The sequence below is a fragment of the Pleurodeles waltl genome, chromosome 12 (genome assembly GCF_031143425.1).
Source record: "Pleurodeles waltl isolate 20211129_DDA chromosome 12, aPleWal1.hap1.20221129, whole genome shotgun sequence".
Taxonomy (NCBI): domain Eukaryota; kingdom Metazoa; phylum Chordata; class Amphibia; order Caudata; family Salamandridae; genus Pleurodeles; species Pleurodeles waltl.
Window position 1 is genome coordinate 657,106,869 of NC_090451.1, and position 17,913 is coordinate 657,124,781.

General features: G+C 43.3%; 1 protein-coding gene across 2 annotated transcripts in view; it reads left to right on the top strand.

Moving 5' to 3' along the window:
- FLAD1 (flavin adenine dinucleotide synthetase 1) overlaps positions 1–17,913 on the top strand; it is a 50,030-nt gene that overhangs the window by 27,658 nt on the left and 4,459 nt on the right. For both annotated transcript variants that reach the window (XM_069218388.1, XM_069218387.1), the window contains 3 exons: positions 5,358–5,505; positions 9,745–9,843; positions 14,558–14,747. In XM_069218388.1, coding sequence (XP_069074489.1) covers positions 5,358–5,505; positions 9,745–9,843; positions 14,558–14,747 — 437 coding nt within the window. The remainder of the gene's footprint in view (positions 1–5,357; positions 5,506–9,744; positions 9,844–14,557; positions 14,748–17,913) is intronic.

Sequence of the window (17,913 nt, forward strand, 5' to 3'; positions counted from 1 at the left end):
GTTAAGTTTGTGTAGCTGCAGTTTGTCTTGACTGTTGTTTGTTTTGAGCCAGGTCCGCTGCAACTTTCTGATTTGTTGCTTTATCTTTTTAAGTTCTGTGTTTCTCCAAGGTGTGGGTTTTCTTTTGTCGTGTTTAGTTTTTCTGAGTGGTATTAGGATATCAAAAGCTTCCTGTAGCCACTCATAAAGTTTTGGAACAGAATTAATTGTATCTAGATCTGTGTTGGCTGTTAGGTGTGTTTCTAAGTCATCAAAATTGAGTTTGCTCCATGGTCGATAGGTGCATGTACGTAAGTAGTTGTGGGCGTGTTGATTTGTGGAGTTTTATGTTGGAACGTTATCAAATGGTGGTCTGACCATGTGATTGGTGTGATGCTATGAACGGTAACTAGTTCAGGCTTAGCAAAAATGACATCTAGGATGTGTCCAGCGATGTGTGTGGGATTGTGTACAGTCTGATGTAGGATCAATGCGACTAGGCCAGTGGTGATAGCTTTTGGAATGGGCATATTGGGTTTGTCAAACCAAATGTTTAGATCCCCAAGAATCCATAGGTTGGAGTATAGTGTAATAAGGTTTGAGCATTGTAGGAAGTTGGCTCAGTATGTACTATTTCAAAGTAAGAAATAGCATGCACAGAGTCCAAGGGTTCCCCTTAGAGGGAAGGTAGTGGCAAAAAGAGATAATTCTAATGCTCTATTTTGTGGTAGTGTGGTCGAGCAGTAGGCTTATCAGAGGGTAGTGTTAAGCATTTGTTGTACACACACAGGCAATAAATGAGGAACACACACTCAATGACAATTCCAGGCCAATAGGTTTTTGTATAGAAAAATATATTTTCTTAGTTTATTTTAAGAACCACAGGTTCAAGATTTACAAACAATACTTTAAATGAAAGGTATTTCACTTAGGAACTTTAGGAACTTTGAATTAGCAAAATAGCATATACAGTTTTCACACAAATGGCAAATAGCTATTTTAAAACTAGACACAGTGCAATTTTCAACAGTTCCTGGGGGAAGTAAGTGTTTGTTAGATTTGCAGGTAAGTAAATCACCTACAGGGTTCAAAGTTGGGTCCAAGGTAGCCCACCGTTGGGGGTTCAGAGCAACCCCAAAGTTACCACACCAGCAGCTCTGGGCCGGTCAGGTGCAGAGGTCAAAGTCATGCCCAAAACACATAGGCTTCAATGGAGAAGGGGGTGCCCCGGTTCCAGTCTGCCAGCAGGTAAGTACCCGCGTCTTCGGAGGGCAGACCAGGGGGGTTTTGTAGGGCACCGGGGGGGACACAAGTCAGCACAAAAAGTACACCCTCAGCGGCACGGGGGCGGCCGGGTGCAGTGTGCCAACAGGCGTCGGGTTTGCAATAGGTTTCAATGGGAGACCATGGGGTCTCTTCAGCGATGCAGGCAGCCACCACCTGGGCAAGGGAGAGGGCCACCTGGGGGTCGCTCCTGCACTGGAGGTCGGATCCTTCAGGTCCTAGGGGCTGCGGGTGCAGTGTCTTTACCAGGCGTCGGTTCTTTGACGCAGGCAGTCGCGGTCAGGGGGAGCCTCGGGATTCCCTCTGCAGGCGTCGCTGTGGAGGCTCAGGAGGGTCAACTCTGGCTACTCACGGTCTCGTAGTCACCGGGGGAGTCCTCCCTGTGGTGTTTGTTCTCCACAAGTCGAGCCGGGGGCATCGGGTGCAGAGTGCAAAGTCTCACGCTTCCGGCGGGAAACGTGTGTTGTTTCAAAGTTGCTTCTTTGTTGCAAAGTTGCAGTCTTCGTGGAGCAGAGCCGCTGTCCTCGGGAGTTCTTGGTCTTTCTAGATGCAGAGTAGTCCTCTGAGGCTTCAGAGGTCGCTGGACCCTGTGGAACGCGTCGCTGGAGCTGTGTCTTTAGAAGTGGGGAGACAGGCTGGTAGAGCTGGGGCCAAAGCAGTTGGTGTCTCCGTCTTCTCTGCAGGTTTTTAGCTCAGCAGTCCTTCTTCGTCTTAGGTTGCAGGAATCTATCTTGCTGTGTTCTGGGAGCCCCTAAATACTCGATTTTAGGTGTGTGTTCAGGTCTGGGGTTAGTAGCCAATGGCTACTAGCCCTGAGGGTGGCTACACCCTCTTTGTGCCTCCTCCCTGAGGGGAGAGGGTCACATCCCTAATCCTATTGGGGGAATCCTCCATCTGCAAGATGGAGGATTTCTAAAAGTCAGAGTCACCTCAGCTCAGGACACCTTAGGGGCTGTCCTGACTGGCCAGTGACTCCTCCTTGTTTTTCTCAGTATCTCCTCCGGCCTTGCCACCAAAAGTGGGGCCGTGGCCGGAGGGGGCGGGCAACTCCACTAGCTGGAGTGCCCTGGGGTGCTGTAACAAAGGGGGTGAGCCTTTGAGGCTCACCGCCAGGTGTTACAGTTCCTGCAGGGGGAGGTGAGAAGCACCTCCACCCAGTACAGGCTTTGTTACTAGCCACAGAGTGACAAAGGCACTCTCCCCATGTGGCCAGCAACATGTCTGGTGTGTGGCAGGCTGCTAAAACTAGTCAGCCCACACTGGTAGTCGGTTAAGGTTTCAGGGGGCATCTCTAAGGTGCCCTCTGGGGTGTATGTTACAATAAAATGTACACTGGCATCAGTGTGCATTTATTGTGATGAGAAGTTTGATACCAAACTTCCCAGTTTTCAGTGTAGCCATTATGGTGCTGTGGAGTTCGTGCATGACAGACTCCCAGACCATATACTCTTATGGCTACTCTGCACTTACAATGTCTAAGGTTTTGCTTAGACACTGTAGGGGCATAGTGCTCATGCACTTATGCCCTCACCTATGGTATAGTGCACCGTGCCTTAGGGCTGTAAGGCCTGCTAGAGGGGTGACTTATCTATACTTCATAGGCAGTGTGAGGTTGGCATGGCACCCTGAGGGGAGTGCCATGTCGACTTAGTCATTTTATCCCCACTAGCACACACAAGCTGGCAAGCAGTGTGTCTGTGCTGAGTGAGGGGTCCCCAGGGTGGCATAAGACATGCTGCAGCCCTTAGAGACCTTCCCTGGCATCAGGGTCCTTGGTGCCAGGGGTACCAGTTTCAAGGGACTTACCTGGATGCCAGGGTGTGCCAATTGTGGAAACAAAGGTACAGGTTAGGGAAAGAACACTGGTGCTGGGGCCTGGTTAGCTGGCCTCAGCACACTTTCAAATCATAACTTGGCATCAGCAAAGGCAAAAAGTCAGGGGGTAACCATGCCAAGGAGGCATTTCCTTACAAGCCTGTATCTAGAAAAGTATCTGGGAATGTGGAGTTGTTAGGTGGAGGTCTGTAAAGGAGGAGAAAGTTGGAGTAGGGTGGCATCTGGTGAGGAGGGCTTCACAACCTTGTATGGAAATGTTGTCTGTTTTACTGAGATTTATTGCCTATTTTACTGAGGTTTATTGCCTGTTTGAATATAATAGCTAGTCCACCTCCTCTCTTGCATATACGGTTTTGTGTGATGGTCATGCGGTTGCTAGTCTGCTGGGAAGGCTTCAGGGAATAATGGGACAGAAAGTTTCTTCTCTAGTTTTACGACCACATTTTAACAAGAGGACATGGGTAGTACATATGTTACATGAAGAGAAGCGCTGCACCTTTAAGGGTTTCTGTTTGGATCAAACAAAAGAAAGAGGAAGTGGAAGATGTTACTTTCAGTAAGGAAAATGAAACACCTTAAAATGAAGCCCTATGCACCAGATGAAGGGCATATGCTTCCAAAACAAGAGCAGTGGTTATAAATAACTCCAAGGATCTACGAAGTATGTCCCTAAGGTGTTCAATGGTTAACAAGGCAGCTTGGCACATAAGCGCAAGGGAAGATGATGAATTCCTAGAAGACTTTAGGTTGGATTACCCCTCCCCAGAGTCGGATTAGGGGTCAAAAATTGGCCCACGTACCTCAAAAAAAGAGTGGCCTACATTTGTGGATCACTACTTTGTGTGAAGCATTGCTTAACTAGTATCTGGTGGCTAGTTGTGAGAGAACCATATGGCAAATAAAACCTTTTAGGGGTTGTAGAGTCAGTAAAATGGGTCAGGACTGAAAACTCCATTGTTACACTGCATTTTACCCATTAATCTCCTAACACTCATCCGCAGGTCGATGATGCTCCTTTTGCCCATGCTCCCCTCTGGGCCTTATAAGCAGAAAACACATTTCAAGTTTGCATCAGGTGAACAACTCTCACATCCTGTATACGCACACCCATTCACCACTCGGGCTGATCCAGATATGCTACAAAAAACATCTTGGAAGCACAAAAGAATCAATCAAGTTGATTCCCCCGGTTCTGCAACAGATCACACCTACTGAAAGGATGAATAGTGGTTAGGGGCAGTAACAAGTTTTTAGGGGTCAAATTTTTAGGGGTATAAAGGAGTTTTTAGAATTCGAAGATGGTTAGTTTAAAATTAAATTATATTAAGCTTAAAAAAAAGTTAAATTAAAAGTAATACTAACATATGCAAAATATTATTATTGCGTATTTTTAACAGCATTAAATCACATTTAAATAATAGGTTAATGTTAAGATTTGGAAAATACAGATATACATTTTGTAAACATATTGATATATACAAAATATTTTTGTGAGAGTACATATAGATCAGAATAAATGTGCATACGTGTGTGTGTGTGTGTGTGTGTGTGTGCGCAAGGGCTTAGAGTTAATGCTATCTTAAGCTGTTAAGTGAAGGCACTCCGGATGAAAAGAACCATCATGCTAAGGTACTCCAGATGTACATCTGTCATAGTAACAACTCTTGATGTACCATCTTGCGATGTAACATCTGATACTCGCGCCTTTATGTGCGCAGCGCGGCACTGGTGCCATAGTTAGCTAGGAGTTGCCACATGTTAACACACCCCTAACTTACAAGTAGCTCACAGCACCATCAAAAGATTCACGCTAAACCATAACACACAGGACACAGGTTCTGTAGGTACATAACTTAACAGTTCATGCTGGGCAATGGACAAACATTCCGATTCGTGATTTAGATGAAATAGCTGCGTTCTACGCATCCATGCACATGGTACTCCGTTGCCAAAAATACATCAGACAATTCCATCCTCACATTACTGACAAAACACTGTGACCGCACTATACAAATGCAGATACTATAGCAGTCGAAAAGGTGGAAAGACCGACAGCTGCATGCGCAGGCACAGCTGCAACATTTTTCATTATGTAAGCTTGTATGGGGGTAGTGCTGCACTTAATGATTTCTTTACAGTTGAGCGTTTAACTATCCATACTTTAGTTTTAACTAAATTAACTAACTCCTCATACGGTGTGACATTCATTTGGGGTCCATGTTTACAGGCTGGAATTAATGTGTGCTCTACCCCTGCAGGTTCTCCGCTGAGCCAGAAGGTGGCAGCATCCCTGCAGACAATAGAGGATGCACTGGACAAGTACACCCTAGACCAGATCTGCGTGGGCTTCAATGGGGGCAAAGACTGCACTGCCCTTCTGCACCTGTTCCATGCTGCTGTGCAAAGGTATGGATCGCTTGAAGTCTCCAGAGTAATGTGCCTTCCTCACTAGAGATGCATGACCCTGCCTCTATTCCACGAGAGGCGCTCCATGTTTCCCATCCTCGAAGGAAACTGCGATTCCTTCTTCTTATACACCAGTACATCAAGGTTCTCATATACTCTTCTCGCTTAAGTCGAGACTGTGTCCCGGTGTTGGGCCTTGCTGTTGGACCTGATGAAAGAACAGAACTGTTAGCTGCACTTTTCTGAGATTTTTCATCATGCACTGTTCGACTTGTTTGGCCCTCCTTAAGTTTTTCCACGTGTAGACTTACCCCATCTGCAAGATCAGTGGAGGTGTTCGATGGGTTTGTTTGTTTGCATTTCTTGACTGTCACACACATGTATGTATGTCGAAGTTACAAATACAGTTTTCACCCCTCCACGCACCTGCCCAGTAGGTGGTAATTATCCTCTCGTCCAAGTCAAAGGCCACCTGATTATTGCAGCACATACCTTTTTTTTACCATGTACCTCTGAGGGGAGAGGACTTGCCAGGCTTTCTCCATGTAAAATTCATGCAGTCCCAGTGTGAATGGGGACTACAAGATCATGTGCCGGATGAATGTGGTCAATGTAGGTCAAAGTAAGGGTCGTGCACAAAATAGAAATGCTCCTGTAAGATTTCTATATACAAATTTTACAGCATGCATGGTTCTCAGAGACTCTTCCCTGAAAATGTAGTTTTCTGGTGACTCTGAGAGAATACACTGTACCCTTGCCATACCTGTTTTCCATCCACTGAATCAAAAACCTGCCCTCCTTCAATCCTGTTTTGTGCTGGGATTTGCCTAGTATCCCAAGCATGATGGCAAGGATAACTCTGGCAGATCCAAAAACCACATTATCTAGTACCAGTCAGCCATTCCTTTGCTTGGTCGCCCAAAAGGCTACAAAAGTGATGGAAAGTCTGGGTATTGCACTTCTCCCTGATTTTCTGAGTGTTAAAATTTTGAACAGGACATGTTCCTTGGCTTACTCTAGCGACATGCTAGTGCCCACAGATTATTGCTCCCAATGGAGTCAGTAACTTGTATTACTCGGTCTTCAACAAGAAGCCTGTGCTTGCTCTTTGCAGTAGTCCTCAAGAGATGGGAACATGCCTTAGGCCCTGAAAGAAGAAGCTTTGCTTCTGTGCCCTGCTTGGAAGACAAAGGTGAGAAGAAAAGAGAAAACCCTTGTTCAAGAAGGAGAAAAAGAAAGGCCCCCTTAAACCTCTGTGTTGAGGTCTCAATAGTAGAAGAGATGGGAAATCCTCAAGAATTTTAAGATGTGTACAGTTTGGGTGGTCTCTTGAACCTTATAATTTCAGCCATAGCAGAATTTAAAGTTGTAGTTACCCACTAAGCTCCAGCTCTCAGTTCAAAGTCTTGCCTGATCAGACCTGTGGATTCATGAGGTCCCCTGGCCCCATTTGTGTCCCTACCAACCATCTACCGAAAAAATCATGACTGCTCCTGCTAGTTACCCCCATGGGACATTGTTGTGGATGCCATCCTTTTCTAGCACCCATTCCCTATTCAAAGACTGTACCACTATGTAGTCTCTCCTCTAGTGACTCTTCCCAGGCCACCAGCACCCCTGATAACCAGACTGTAGGCAGACCGTCAAGCGTACACTATGATGTTTAGTCATTGGCACACTGTACTCGCTCTGTGGACTTGGGTGGGACCCCAGTTCCAGGTTTGGCGATGGTTTTTTAAGTCTATTGATTTTGTAAAATTTTGTAAATTGGTAAAACAGACCGCGTTGCCCAGTTGTTCACTCAGGGCTAAAAAATAAATAAGGGCAGAGGCCAGCCATTTCGTAGCTAGTCTTGATCAAGTCCCTGGTGCCTCTGTTGCTTGCAACTTCTGCTAAACAAACCATATTAAACCTAGTTATTTAGAAGCCTACTGAGAGCGCCCAACGATTTTCCCTGTGTTGTAAAATTGGCAGAGGTATTATTATAAAGATTACTTGCCTCTGATGTAAATGCTATAAAAGTGTGTCCTGGCCCGGGTAAGTGCCAGCACCTCGTGTTTTTTATATCGCTAGTCTAATTTTAACTGCACAGTTTGCCTACTTGTACTTAAAGTCCTGCCCTTGTAAGAAGTAGTGGTTGTGATTGGACTGTAAGCGCATTGTATGTCATTTATTGTGGCAGGCGCGACTCGCTGTCTGAGAGAGTCAAGTGCCTAAGGGAAGGCTGAACTTTGTCATCGACCTGGAGAACAGAAGTATCTGCGGCACTTTGACATTAGTGGTAAACAACATTATCCACCACGGATAGCATCTCGTAATAACTGGTTGCCTCTGGACCCAGATAACTAACGTAACTGAAATTGGAGAAGTCGGGGTCAGTGCTTATTTGGCGGCATCCAGTTTGAGTGGTGTTGTCTAATGCTCTTGTCCCAAGTCCTTGGAAAGCCTAGTTATCCCCTTCGTACACGTACCTTTCCTATAGTATCTAGGAAGAGATTTCAAGGCTTGCTGTTGTGGGTGTTAGGTGGTTTGGCCGTCTGAGAGCCGTGTTGGATAAGGAGTGCAGTGCTTTTAAGACTTTTAGGTCTGCATTGATCCACAGGAAAATATAGGACAGTTAAATCAAAAATGTTTGATCCTAGCAACTTTTAAACGTTGTTTTAACCTCAGGAACTACTTTCGAGAGCTAGTAGTTATTGCTATATTGCAAGAATACAAGGCTCTATGAACAATGTCTGTGAATGGGAAAGGTAAGGTTTGGCCACTCCTACCAAACAAAGTGGCAGAGGTGAAAGATCGAATACAACACATTTATCTAGCTTATTGTGGACTGCCTCCGCTAGTTTTTTGTTGGACCGGTCTGTAGGACTGGAGGACTCTCTGTTTTTGAGACGGTGTGAGTTGGGTTTCAGTAAAATACTTCAAACATTAATAACCTCAAAACCAAAATTGATAACTCTCTAACTAGGAGAACAGTTTTACTCAGTTCACCTACCTAAAGCATACGTAGATAGCCAAAGTCTTGCTCACACAATATCATAGATTCCAATTAATGTAGATAAATAAATTGTGTGAGTCAATGAATGGTCGGGATTGTGTGGTTCATTGGGCATTAACAAGAGGGAGACACATTGAGAACTTGGCTGGAGAAGTTAGGACCACACAGACAGTCAGAGGAGTTTAAGTGACATTCATGCAGTGTTTGAAGAGCTTGTGGCACTTGGGGAGAGAGAGAGAGTATGGGGGAGCTTGTGGCACATGGATAGCCTGGGGTACATGGGTAGGCACAGTGAGAAGCCTGTGACAGATGGGCTACCAGCATAAGGATCTTAGGGCACATGGGCACATGGACATATAACTTTAGGACCTTGGACCCGATAGACGAGCAATAGGAATGTGGTGCACAAAGGCTGTGTGGAATTTGTACATTTTGCAAGATATTGTGAGCAGCTCCAAGCGCGTATACAAACAAAAGGCTGATGTGATCAGACGGCATGTTCACTTTTTGCACATGGACATTTGAGAAAGGGGCAGAGAGGCAGTATTAGGAGGTTTGGGACAAGATAACTGATGGAATGGAGGCAGAAAAGACAGTGTGAGAAGCTTAGGAACATGAACAAGACGTTGTAGCGCTATCCATACATAGAAAAAATTGTGAGCTAAAATGGTAGACATAGCTACACTGTGAGGAGCATAGAGAGGATGGACAGACAGTGTGAGGAGTTTAGAGAGCATTGATAGTATGAGGAACATAAAGAACATGGAAAGACAGTGTGAGGAACATAGGGAGCTTGAATAGACAGTGTGAGGAGCATAGAGAGCATGGATAGACTGTGTGAGGAACATAGAGAGCATGTACAGACAGTGCAGGGAAGTTTTGATACTTAGACAGTGTGTGAGGTATTTCTAGGTAGATTAAAAGTACAAGGAATTTGACCGCCTAGAGAGTAAGATGAGCTCTCCCTGCAGCTTCCAGTGCCCTCCATCATTTTTCACTGCCACTAAATACAAAGCACTTAAAACGGCCCAGCTCACAACTATGGTTTATGTTGAAAGTGTATGTGCTTACTTGTATTTACACCGTTGCATTCTCTAAAGTACATCAGTGCCACTAGTTTGCAAATTCCCTTCTTGCTACAGAGGGTTAAAAAAACCTGTAGGTTCACCTTTCCCATGCTTTGATTATTCCGTGGGTGTTTTGTCCAAAATCTGGTTAACGATTCCCTCTTCGCGTTGCAGGAGGTTTCCAGAGAGCAGGAAGAAGCTGCAGGTGCTCTACATCCGCATTGTCTCCCCCTTCCTCGAGATGGAGCAGTTCATGCAGGACACCACAAAAAGGTGAGCTGAAGGGAGAGTTGTTAGAGGGAAATCTGCTAATAAAATAACACATATCAATTTGATAAAGTAATATAGGTTTAATCGATTTTAAGCTGGGAACAACAGGCAGTCTCAACATAGATGCCATGACTGAAGTTCAGAGTTCTAGTTCACAAGCAGTGGTATTTATACTGTAAAACCACAAAAAACTATGCTGACAAGTTCAGCATTGACTTGAGCAAGAACAAGCAGTACAGATAAGACAATAGGGGAGAGGTACCTCTTGACAAGAACACATGCATGATTATTGGTCACCTCATGGGTGGGTAAGTAACATTGACGTCATTCTGTATCTCTATCTTTTCTGCAGAACAAGTGATTATATGTTACATGATGCTCACGGTAGCCCTGCCTTTTTGCAAATTCATTTCTGACCCTTACACAGTTCCCCTCACCAAGATATGAATGACTTGTGGTTTTTAGGACCCTTATGATAAGGCAGGATACACCCTTTTGTTCCACCCTGTTCGTGCTAAGTGAAGATTTTGAAAGCAACAGTTGGTGCAGCTCCAAAGAAAAACTCTCATTTTAATGTGTTTTGGGCCTCTTGTGTGTTTCAGCACAGCTAACTTAACAATGCAGCATGTGTATAAGTTACCTAATTAATAAGTGTCTGTCCTAAATATGACCTGCCTTTTTTATTGAACCACAGTCTGTCTTTTTTTTTTTTTTTTTTTTTTTTTTTTTTAGCATGTATTAAGCCTTTCACTACTTACATTGGTTTACAACTATCCCTAGCCTAAAATGTTTGTTTTGGGAACTTATGTTTGTATGTATGTGATGTATATGATGTGTTCCTGTTCTTCAAACACAGAGTGTTAAAAGTACCTATGAAAGTATTGCGTGGCACCTTTATGATCCTCTGGAGGTTAGGGTACACAGCACGGTGCTCAAGGAGGCAGCTTGGTAGTTTCAGTACATGTAAGGAATTAAGATGGATCAGAAGTTGAGAACTTATGCAGAGCTCTGTGTAAATCTGTGACATACCAGTTTGAAATATTCTGAAGTTGATATAGCAAGCACCACGGACGTGTCATATTCTTTAACATTTAAGTTTGCAGTGCCTGCTTAAAATGGTCCGCATTTGGTGTGCTAATTTTGGTGTTGGATAGGAAATAAGGAATTACTAAAAAGAGAAAACGTGCAGGGGTGGGATAAACAGATGTGTTGAAATTGCAAATAGTTATGACCCATTGTAGCTAGTGGTGTGTTGTCCTGGTGCAGCAGCATCCACTTCACTGTCCCTCCCCCCTCCGCCTCAGAAGAAAAGTTTGCAGACATGTCTAACACAGAACATTATAATATGTTTTTCAATGTAGTATCAGGCAATTGACGCGGTCCACTGGCCCCTTTTTTAATTCTTATTTTACACGCCTATTATCAGATGAAAAATATGTCACTTATACATTCAGTTCATAAAACAAATGTGAGAACATTAACAATAATCTACATTTTCATACAGCTCAAATCATATAAATGTCACAATTTTCCCCTGTGAATATATTCTTTAATTCGCATGTCTTTTACAAAAAGTACTTGTTGGAGGTCGTTGTATGATGTGATTCTTCTCCTCACTTTACCACGCCAGAGTTGATGTCCTTACCTGATGTATCACATGCTTTTGTGCCTTTACTGTTCTGTAGTGCAACACAGCAGACCGAGTTACATGCAGGCACTCAGACTAAAAGCTGCCTTCTTTAAAGACAACATCATCATCTACTGATAAGGAACCTCACAGTTCCTCAGGTCTTTCTTGGGCTATTGTAAACCTTCTCTCTCTGTCCCTGCTCCACTCTATTGTATACAATCTAAATCGTTCCTCATCAGTACCTATGTACATTATTCAGTTGATCCCTAACTAGCTATGAACTCAAACAATAAAAGTACACAAATACACACAGGGTGAGCTTGGTGGTCTTGATGTTAAATGTTTTTGTGTCAGTGCTTCTGATTTTAAGAATATGTGAACTGACACATTGAAGCCAACGTTATTTGAACATTGTTTTTCATATGGCAAAGTTGGAGTTAGAACCCAGGTCGGCGTATTCTAAAGGAGACAACTTAACTATTGACTACATGTTGGAAATTGCTGCTCAGTGCGAGGAAATGTTTGCAACTCTTGTATAGCAGGGGAATTTAAACTGAATTAGCACAAACTTTCCTTTTTAAGAGTTGTTGATGCATGGAGTATTTTAAAAGAATTGATTCCTTCTGAAGGTAAACATGTTGGTTTTGTTATGGATGGTAATGGATTACATAGAACCTTAACTCCATTGAGCACACAGTTTAGAAAGCTGAAGTTTTTTTTGTGGTTGACTAGGTCAATATCAGTCATCTGTTTTTGATTCTTCTGTGTTACCCATGTACATGTGGTGAGGCAGAAAGACTAGATGGTGATTCTGGTGTTGATGGTAAACCAATATACTGATTTCACGCTTTGAAGGATGTCACACAATGACTTTTCCTAGCTTCCAGTCTTGCTGTGCTGCATTGGACCACATGGAGATGGGAGAATTGGAGTCTTGGCAGAATGAGTTAGGGTTAGTTAACCCCAGATTGTGGTTGCTGATGGTCCTTGGCATTCCTCTGTGGGGTTTGAAAGAAAAGCTATGTAGGTGTAATAAAGGTAGTAGTGAGAGGTGCTGAACATGGATCAGTTTGGATAGCATATGTGGTTGGAGTAATCCGTGGAAAGTGGGAGAGCTTGAATAGAGGTTGGCAGTACATTTGATGCTGAGGATCAGTACTTCAGTTTTTGATTGACCAGGTTTCAGGAAATTCTGTGGCAGACACGCCAGTTTCTAGTCCCTGATATTGATTTTATTTGTTGATTAAAAAATGTGGATTTTAATCTTATTAGGTTGGGAGTAGTAAAGGAGGTTATATTTTTGTGTAATATTCAGGAAAGGACAACAGACTTTCACCTGAGATCTGACATGAAAGGCCAGCTTCAGTTATTTGACCAGTCGAGAGTAAGAGTCTAGGCCAAGAGAACGAGAAGAAATGGCGACTTAAGCTACCTGCAAGATCCAACAAAGCCGAATACCATGGTCTATGGTTTAAAAGGCCATTCTGGCATGAGGACTAGTAGCTTTGCATGTTTCACCAGTTTTTACAGTGTCAGTCCATATTTTGAGGAGGGCTGGAACAGTGCCCTTCTCTTGGTGGGAGATGGCCTGTTTAGGTGGAGATAGCTTCGTTTGTCTGACTGACCAGCAGTTTTCTTAAGTAGTCAGGATGCAAGGTGGATGTCAGTTTGTTGCAGATATTCAGGCACAGAATGGCTGTAATGAGCAGGCATTAAATGACTACATGTTTGATGGCTTCAGGAACTACAGCTTTTTTTTTTTAGGTATATGGTTTGTGTGTTGAATTATACTCCAAACTAAAATGTTCAGCTCTGCTGGTAAGGATTTTGCGGGGTTGTGTAGTCTTGTGCTTTGATATTTTTGAACCATCTCTTGGCTGCATCAGCCTATCAATGTTCAAACCAGTTGAGCCATCTCCTGTTCCACTTTGCTGGTTACTTTGTGAAGTGTGAAGTTAGTCAGCAAGTCTGCAGTTTGAAGATTGTGTTGTTGAAGAAGTATATTAAATCTGTTGGTGAACAGCAGGTCGAAATACTGAGATTCGTTTGTTATTGGCTGCTTTCCAAAAGTGATGAGAGTGGTTTTGTTATTGTCCATTTTGCGGCCTTTGTGAGTCTTACTTGTTTTTGAGTACTAGGGACAGTGATAATAAAGTGGTGGTGCTGGTTGTCATGAAGAGGAGAGCCCCTATGTTTCTTGATTATTGAGTTCTGCTGGAAGAACAACTTGATGGTGTGCCATTGAGTGTGGATGGGATGTTTGACTGGTTGGTATAGTTCCAGGATGTTGGCCAGTTTAGTTGGCTGAAACTTTAGTGGGTTTGAAGCATGACCTGATGACACCTTCCAGACTACCGCCTCTCTGGTCAAAACTGCCCTCCCTCGGCTTAAAGTAATTCTCTGGCTCTAGATCAGTTAAGAAGATGCTGCTGTTTTGAGTGAGCTAAGTATTTAGGTTGAAGAGACAATTCAGGGTATAACGGGAGTTGACATTGTTGGTTTCCGGTTTGTCTGACAGCTGTTGAGCAAGGTACATGGAAGGGTTTGTGCCTGTGTTGAAGGAAGAAGTTAGTTTGAGGATGTTTTCGTTTTCAAGGATTCATAGTGCTTAATGGATTCAGGTGCTATTATTTTCTAACCTTAGTTAAGTTGCTATTGAGTACTGAATGGTGGGAGAAATTGTAGTTGGCGGAGTAATTGAACGAAAGTGGCTGACCGGCTGGAAAAGTGGCACTGTGGTGAGCCTAGATTAGCAGGCCATGAGTGAATGATCTATGATGAATGACTGCATTTTGCCATTAGTGATTGAATGAAGTATTTATACTGAGCTTACTACATTTGGGTTGCATCTTCTGTGCTATGTAATAGATTTTATTTTTGACTCTGCTCAGTGATACCCTAGAACAATGTTAGACAGCAGAACTATCTATGAGGACAGCAGTATAGCATACTGATCTATCAAGTAAATCTGTAATCGAGGGGCGCCTAAAATATGCTATTGATCTGACTCTTCATGGCTCTCTCTGTTATGCATCATGTTATGCATCATGTTATGCATCATGTAACCCTGTATTTCTTATTCCGCAGGTACAACTTGGAAGTTATCACCCTCCAGGGAAACATCAAGCAATCACTGTCTGAGCTGAAGGCACAGCGGCCGGAGCTGGAAGCAGTGCTAATGGGCACCCGACGGACGGACCCCTACTCACGTTCACTGACTCCCATGTGCATGACAGACCCTGGCTGGCCTCAGTACATGAGAGTAAACCCCCTACTGGTGCGTCACCCGCAGAGTTTATTACATTTAGGCGAGAGTTTCTTTGTGTGTTATCAGTTCCTTAGGATTATAAACTGTGCTATAATGTAGACATGGCCAACCTAGAAGTTCAGTCACTAGCAATCCCATTATTTCCTTATCACCTCTATCACACTGCTGCATTTAATTAGCCCCACATTTCTAACAGTCTTAACTGCCTGACTATGGTAATAACCCTAGGCAGCATGTCCCAATCTCCATTTCTGAACATCTTGAAAAACGGTAGAATGCCCAAACAGCAGTAACCAACACAAAATGGACCATAAAAGAACCTAGGAAAAAACACTACCAGTGCACAATATATAGTGCCCTTTTTCAAATTATGGAAAGCAAAACCAGACACCCAAACTAGATAGCAAGTAGTTCAGGTTGGGAAAAGGGAACTGAAAGGAATGGGGAAACTTGTGGCACAGTGTTAGGCGAGATCGGGGCATATGAGTCTACAGTACATTATAGCCTTGTGGAGTAAAGACAAAGCATGTTGAGACAGATGTACAAAGCACTGGCTGTGAAATACTGGTCACGATTTACAACCACTAATTTTGCGACGTGGTATTTTATGACCTATGCGGGTTGCAATTAGACATATCACATAAATACTAATGAGGTCGGTCACAAATTACGAACCACTACACTTTAAAGCCATCACAGGGATGGTGGCCTGCTGGGGTCAACAGACAGCTATCTCTAGTTTTTAATAAAGCATTTTTTTTTAAATGCAGCCCATTTTGCTTAAAGCAAATGGGTCTGTGTTTAAAAAAAAACGTTTCTTTTTTTTATTTTGTTTAAGGGGCGGCAGTGGTCCCAGGGACCCAAATTAACCTAGCCCCCTTCCCCAAAAAGAGCATGATCCGGTAGACCACAAACTACATACGTTTGTTAAAGCTCAGCAAATTCCTGCATAGTAGACAGCCAGGCTTCATGGCAACCTTAGGTAGAAGCACTGCCGCAGATACCTTTTCATGATAGACAAACTCTAAAAATATGACGTAGGAAATGCCCATGGCTTTGTGTCGTCACTAACTCTGTTCTGTGCTTATGTGTCTCTTGGCAGAGGTGATGCATCTAGTTCAAATTGTAAGTGATGAAAGGACAAGAGAAATAGTGGAACATCACTAAGAGAAGCTCATTGTTCTATGGATGAAGGACATCTACCTCTACCTGAATGTTTCAAAATAGGAGAGTCCTGTGGTCAGAGACTCCCTAAGAATGTCACACTGGTTCATTTAGTTAGCCCCAATCCACTTTGGGGTTCTGCCCTCTTCCCAGAAAGTGCACATTTCTGAGAGTGATATTTGAATCCAAGCTTAATTTACCCCACAGGTCAAAGGTTGCTCAAAAGACCGAAGTAGGAAGAATGAAACTCTGTAATAATCCTGAGAAGAGAACTACGTCTCCTCCAAACCGACAATAGGAGAAGGCTCTCCGGTAGTTCTTCTGCCCTGTTGCAACAGTAAATGTGCAGATGCCACCATAAAGAACTTTGAAAATTAGAGAAATGCTAGCTGCCTCCTTGGCTTGTACCTGAGAAAACACAACCACCTCTCTTGGTTGCTTCATAGCATAGAGCATCGAATTGAGATCCAGTATGTCTTTTATTTTACTTGTGAAGATGTGTGGTGCAGGTACACGGCCCACAAGTGACAAAGCACTTGCATAAAAAATTGTACCAGAGCACTCTCAGAACAAAGGTTCGTCATACCTCCAGAAAGTATCCCCCTCTTATATACCTTGCCTGACACAGAGATCTATACAGCTCTAAATCAGTTGATAATCGAGCGCAAATGTAGGAAACAGAGTCAAAGATCCAGACTCAGTTGTATCCTGAAGAACATGCTGGATGTCAATCAAGCGTATAAACTAACTTAACTTTGTTTAAAAACAACTTGAGACAACCACTGTTCAGAAAGGAATGCCTTTAACTGACCGAAACACATAGTGAATAAACTTCCCTACTCACCCCGACTAGACATGGGGACTAATCATCCCTCCTCCCATTACTCACCTTCCTATCTGTTGTTAGGTATCAAATCATTTACGATACTAAAGTTTCTGCGCAGCACACGGTTTGTGTCATGGTGTAGAGCAACGGTCACTTAGGGTTCTGCTTTTCTTCCATTTTCTTTTCTTTCTGTTTACTGTTGTCGAGGTCTTGGATGTATGCAGAGACAGAGATTCGGCTTCCTCGTGTTTGTTTTAGTTGGAGTATGGGTGCTGTAACGGTTCCCCAAAAGAGTTGATGTAGTGTAGACGGTTGTTGATGTTGGGTACGAGGGTAGAGGTAGCAGGCCAAGGAACTTGTTTGTTGTTTAGATTGCAAAAAAAAGAAGTCCTCTGAGGTTTAGTCTTGCCTGTGTCTATCATGTGACCCTCCTATTAGTATGTGCACATTAACATTTACTATGCCGAGGCATAGTATGTACATTCCACAGTATATACATTTCAGTCCAGACATTTGATTGAAGTCACAGGGATATCATTTCATCAGGACCTAAAATGACCTCTTCCAAAAGGTAGAATTTCCCAGTATGGGCAGAACCACTGTCACGAAGTGGGGCGGCTGAAGATAGTGCATTTGATCTTGTTAGTTTTGGGCATGAGCAAGAATGCTGAAATTATAGAGGAAGTGTTCTGGCAGAGATGTAACAGCAAGAGGAGACTGAGTGACTGAACGACTGGGTGGAGTTTGTCGGGACAGTTTTTAGGAATAAGGTTAACCGGTAAGTGTCAGGGACACTGGGAAACATGGAGAGTGATGGGAAAGAACATGTGCTGCAACAAAGACCACAATAAATTGACTAACTAAATGAGATCAGTTAAAGCATTACACCCATCATTTCCTTCCAAGGTTTGATGCACTAAGATCGACAGATCTGCCTAGGCATGGGCCCCGTGCTTGCTATGCCATTGGACTCAAGCTGAACAAGGTCCGGAACCGATGTGCTTAGTTTCCTAGTTCCACAATTGATGGATTTCCAGAAATAAATATTTTGGGGGGCATCCCATATGTTGTTTTTTGACTCCACCCAGGTATGATTTGCTTTGTTACTAAGAAATTATTTGCAATGTCAACTCATCGCAAATGTAAAAGTAATTTAAGAGATTTTGCTCTGTTGCCCGATCTAAT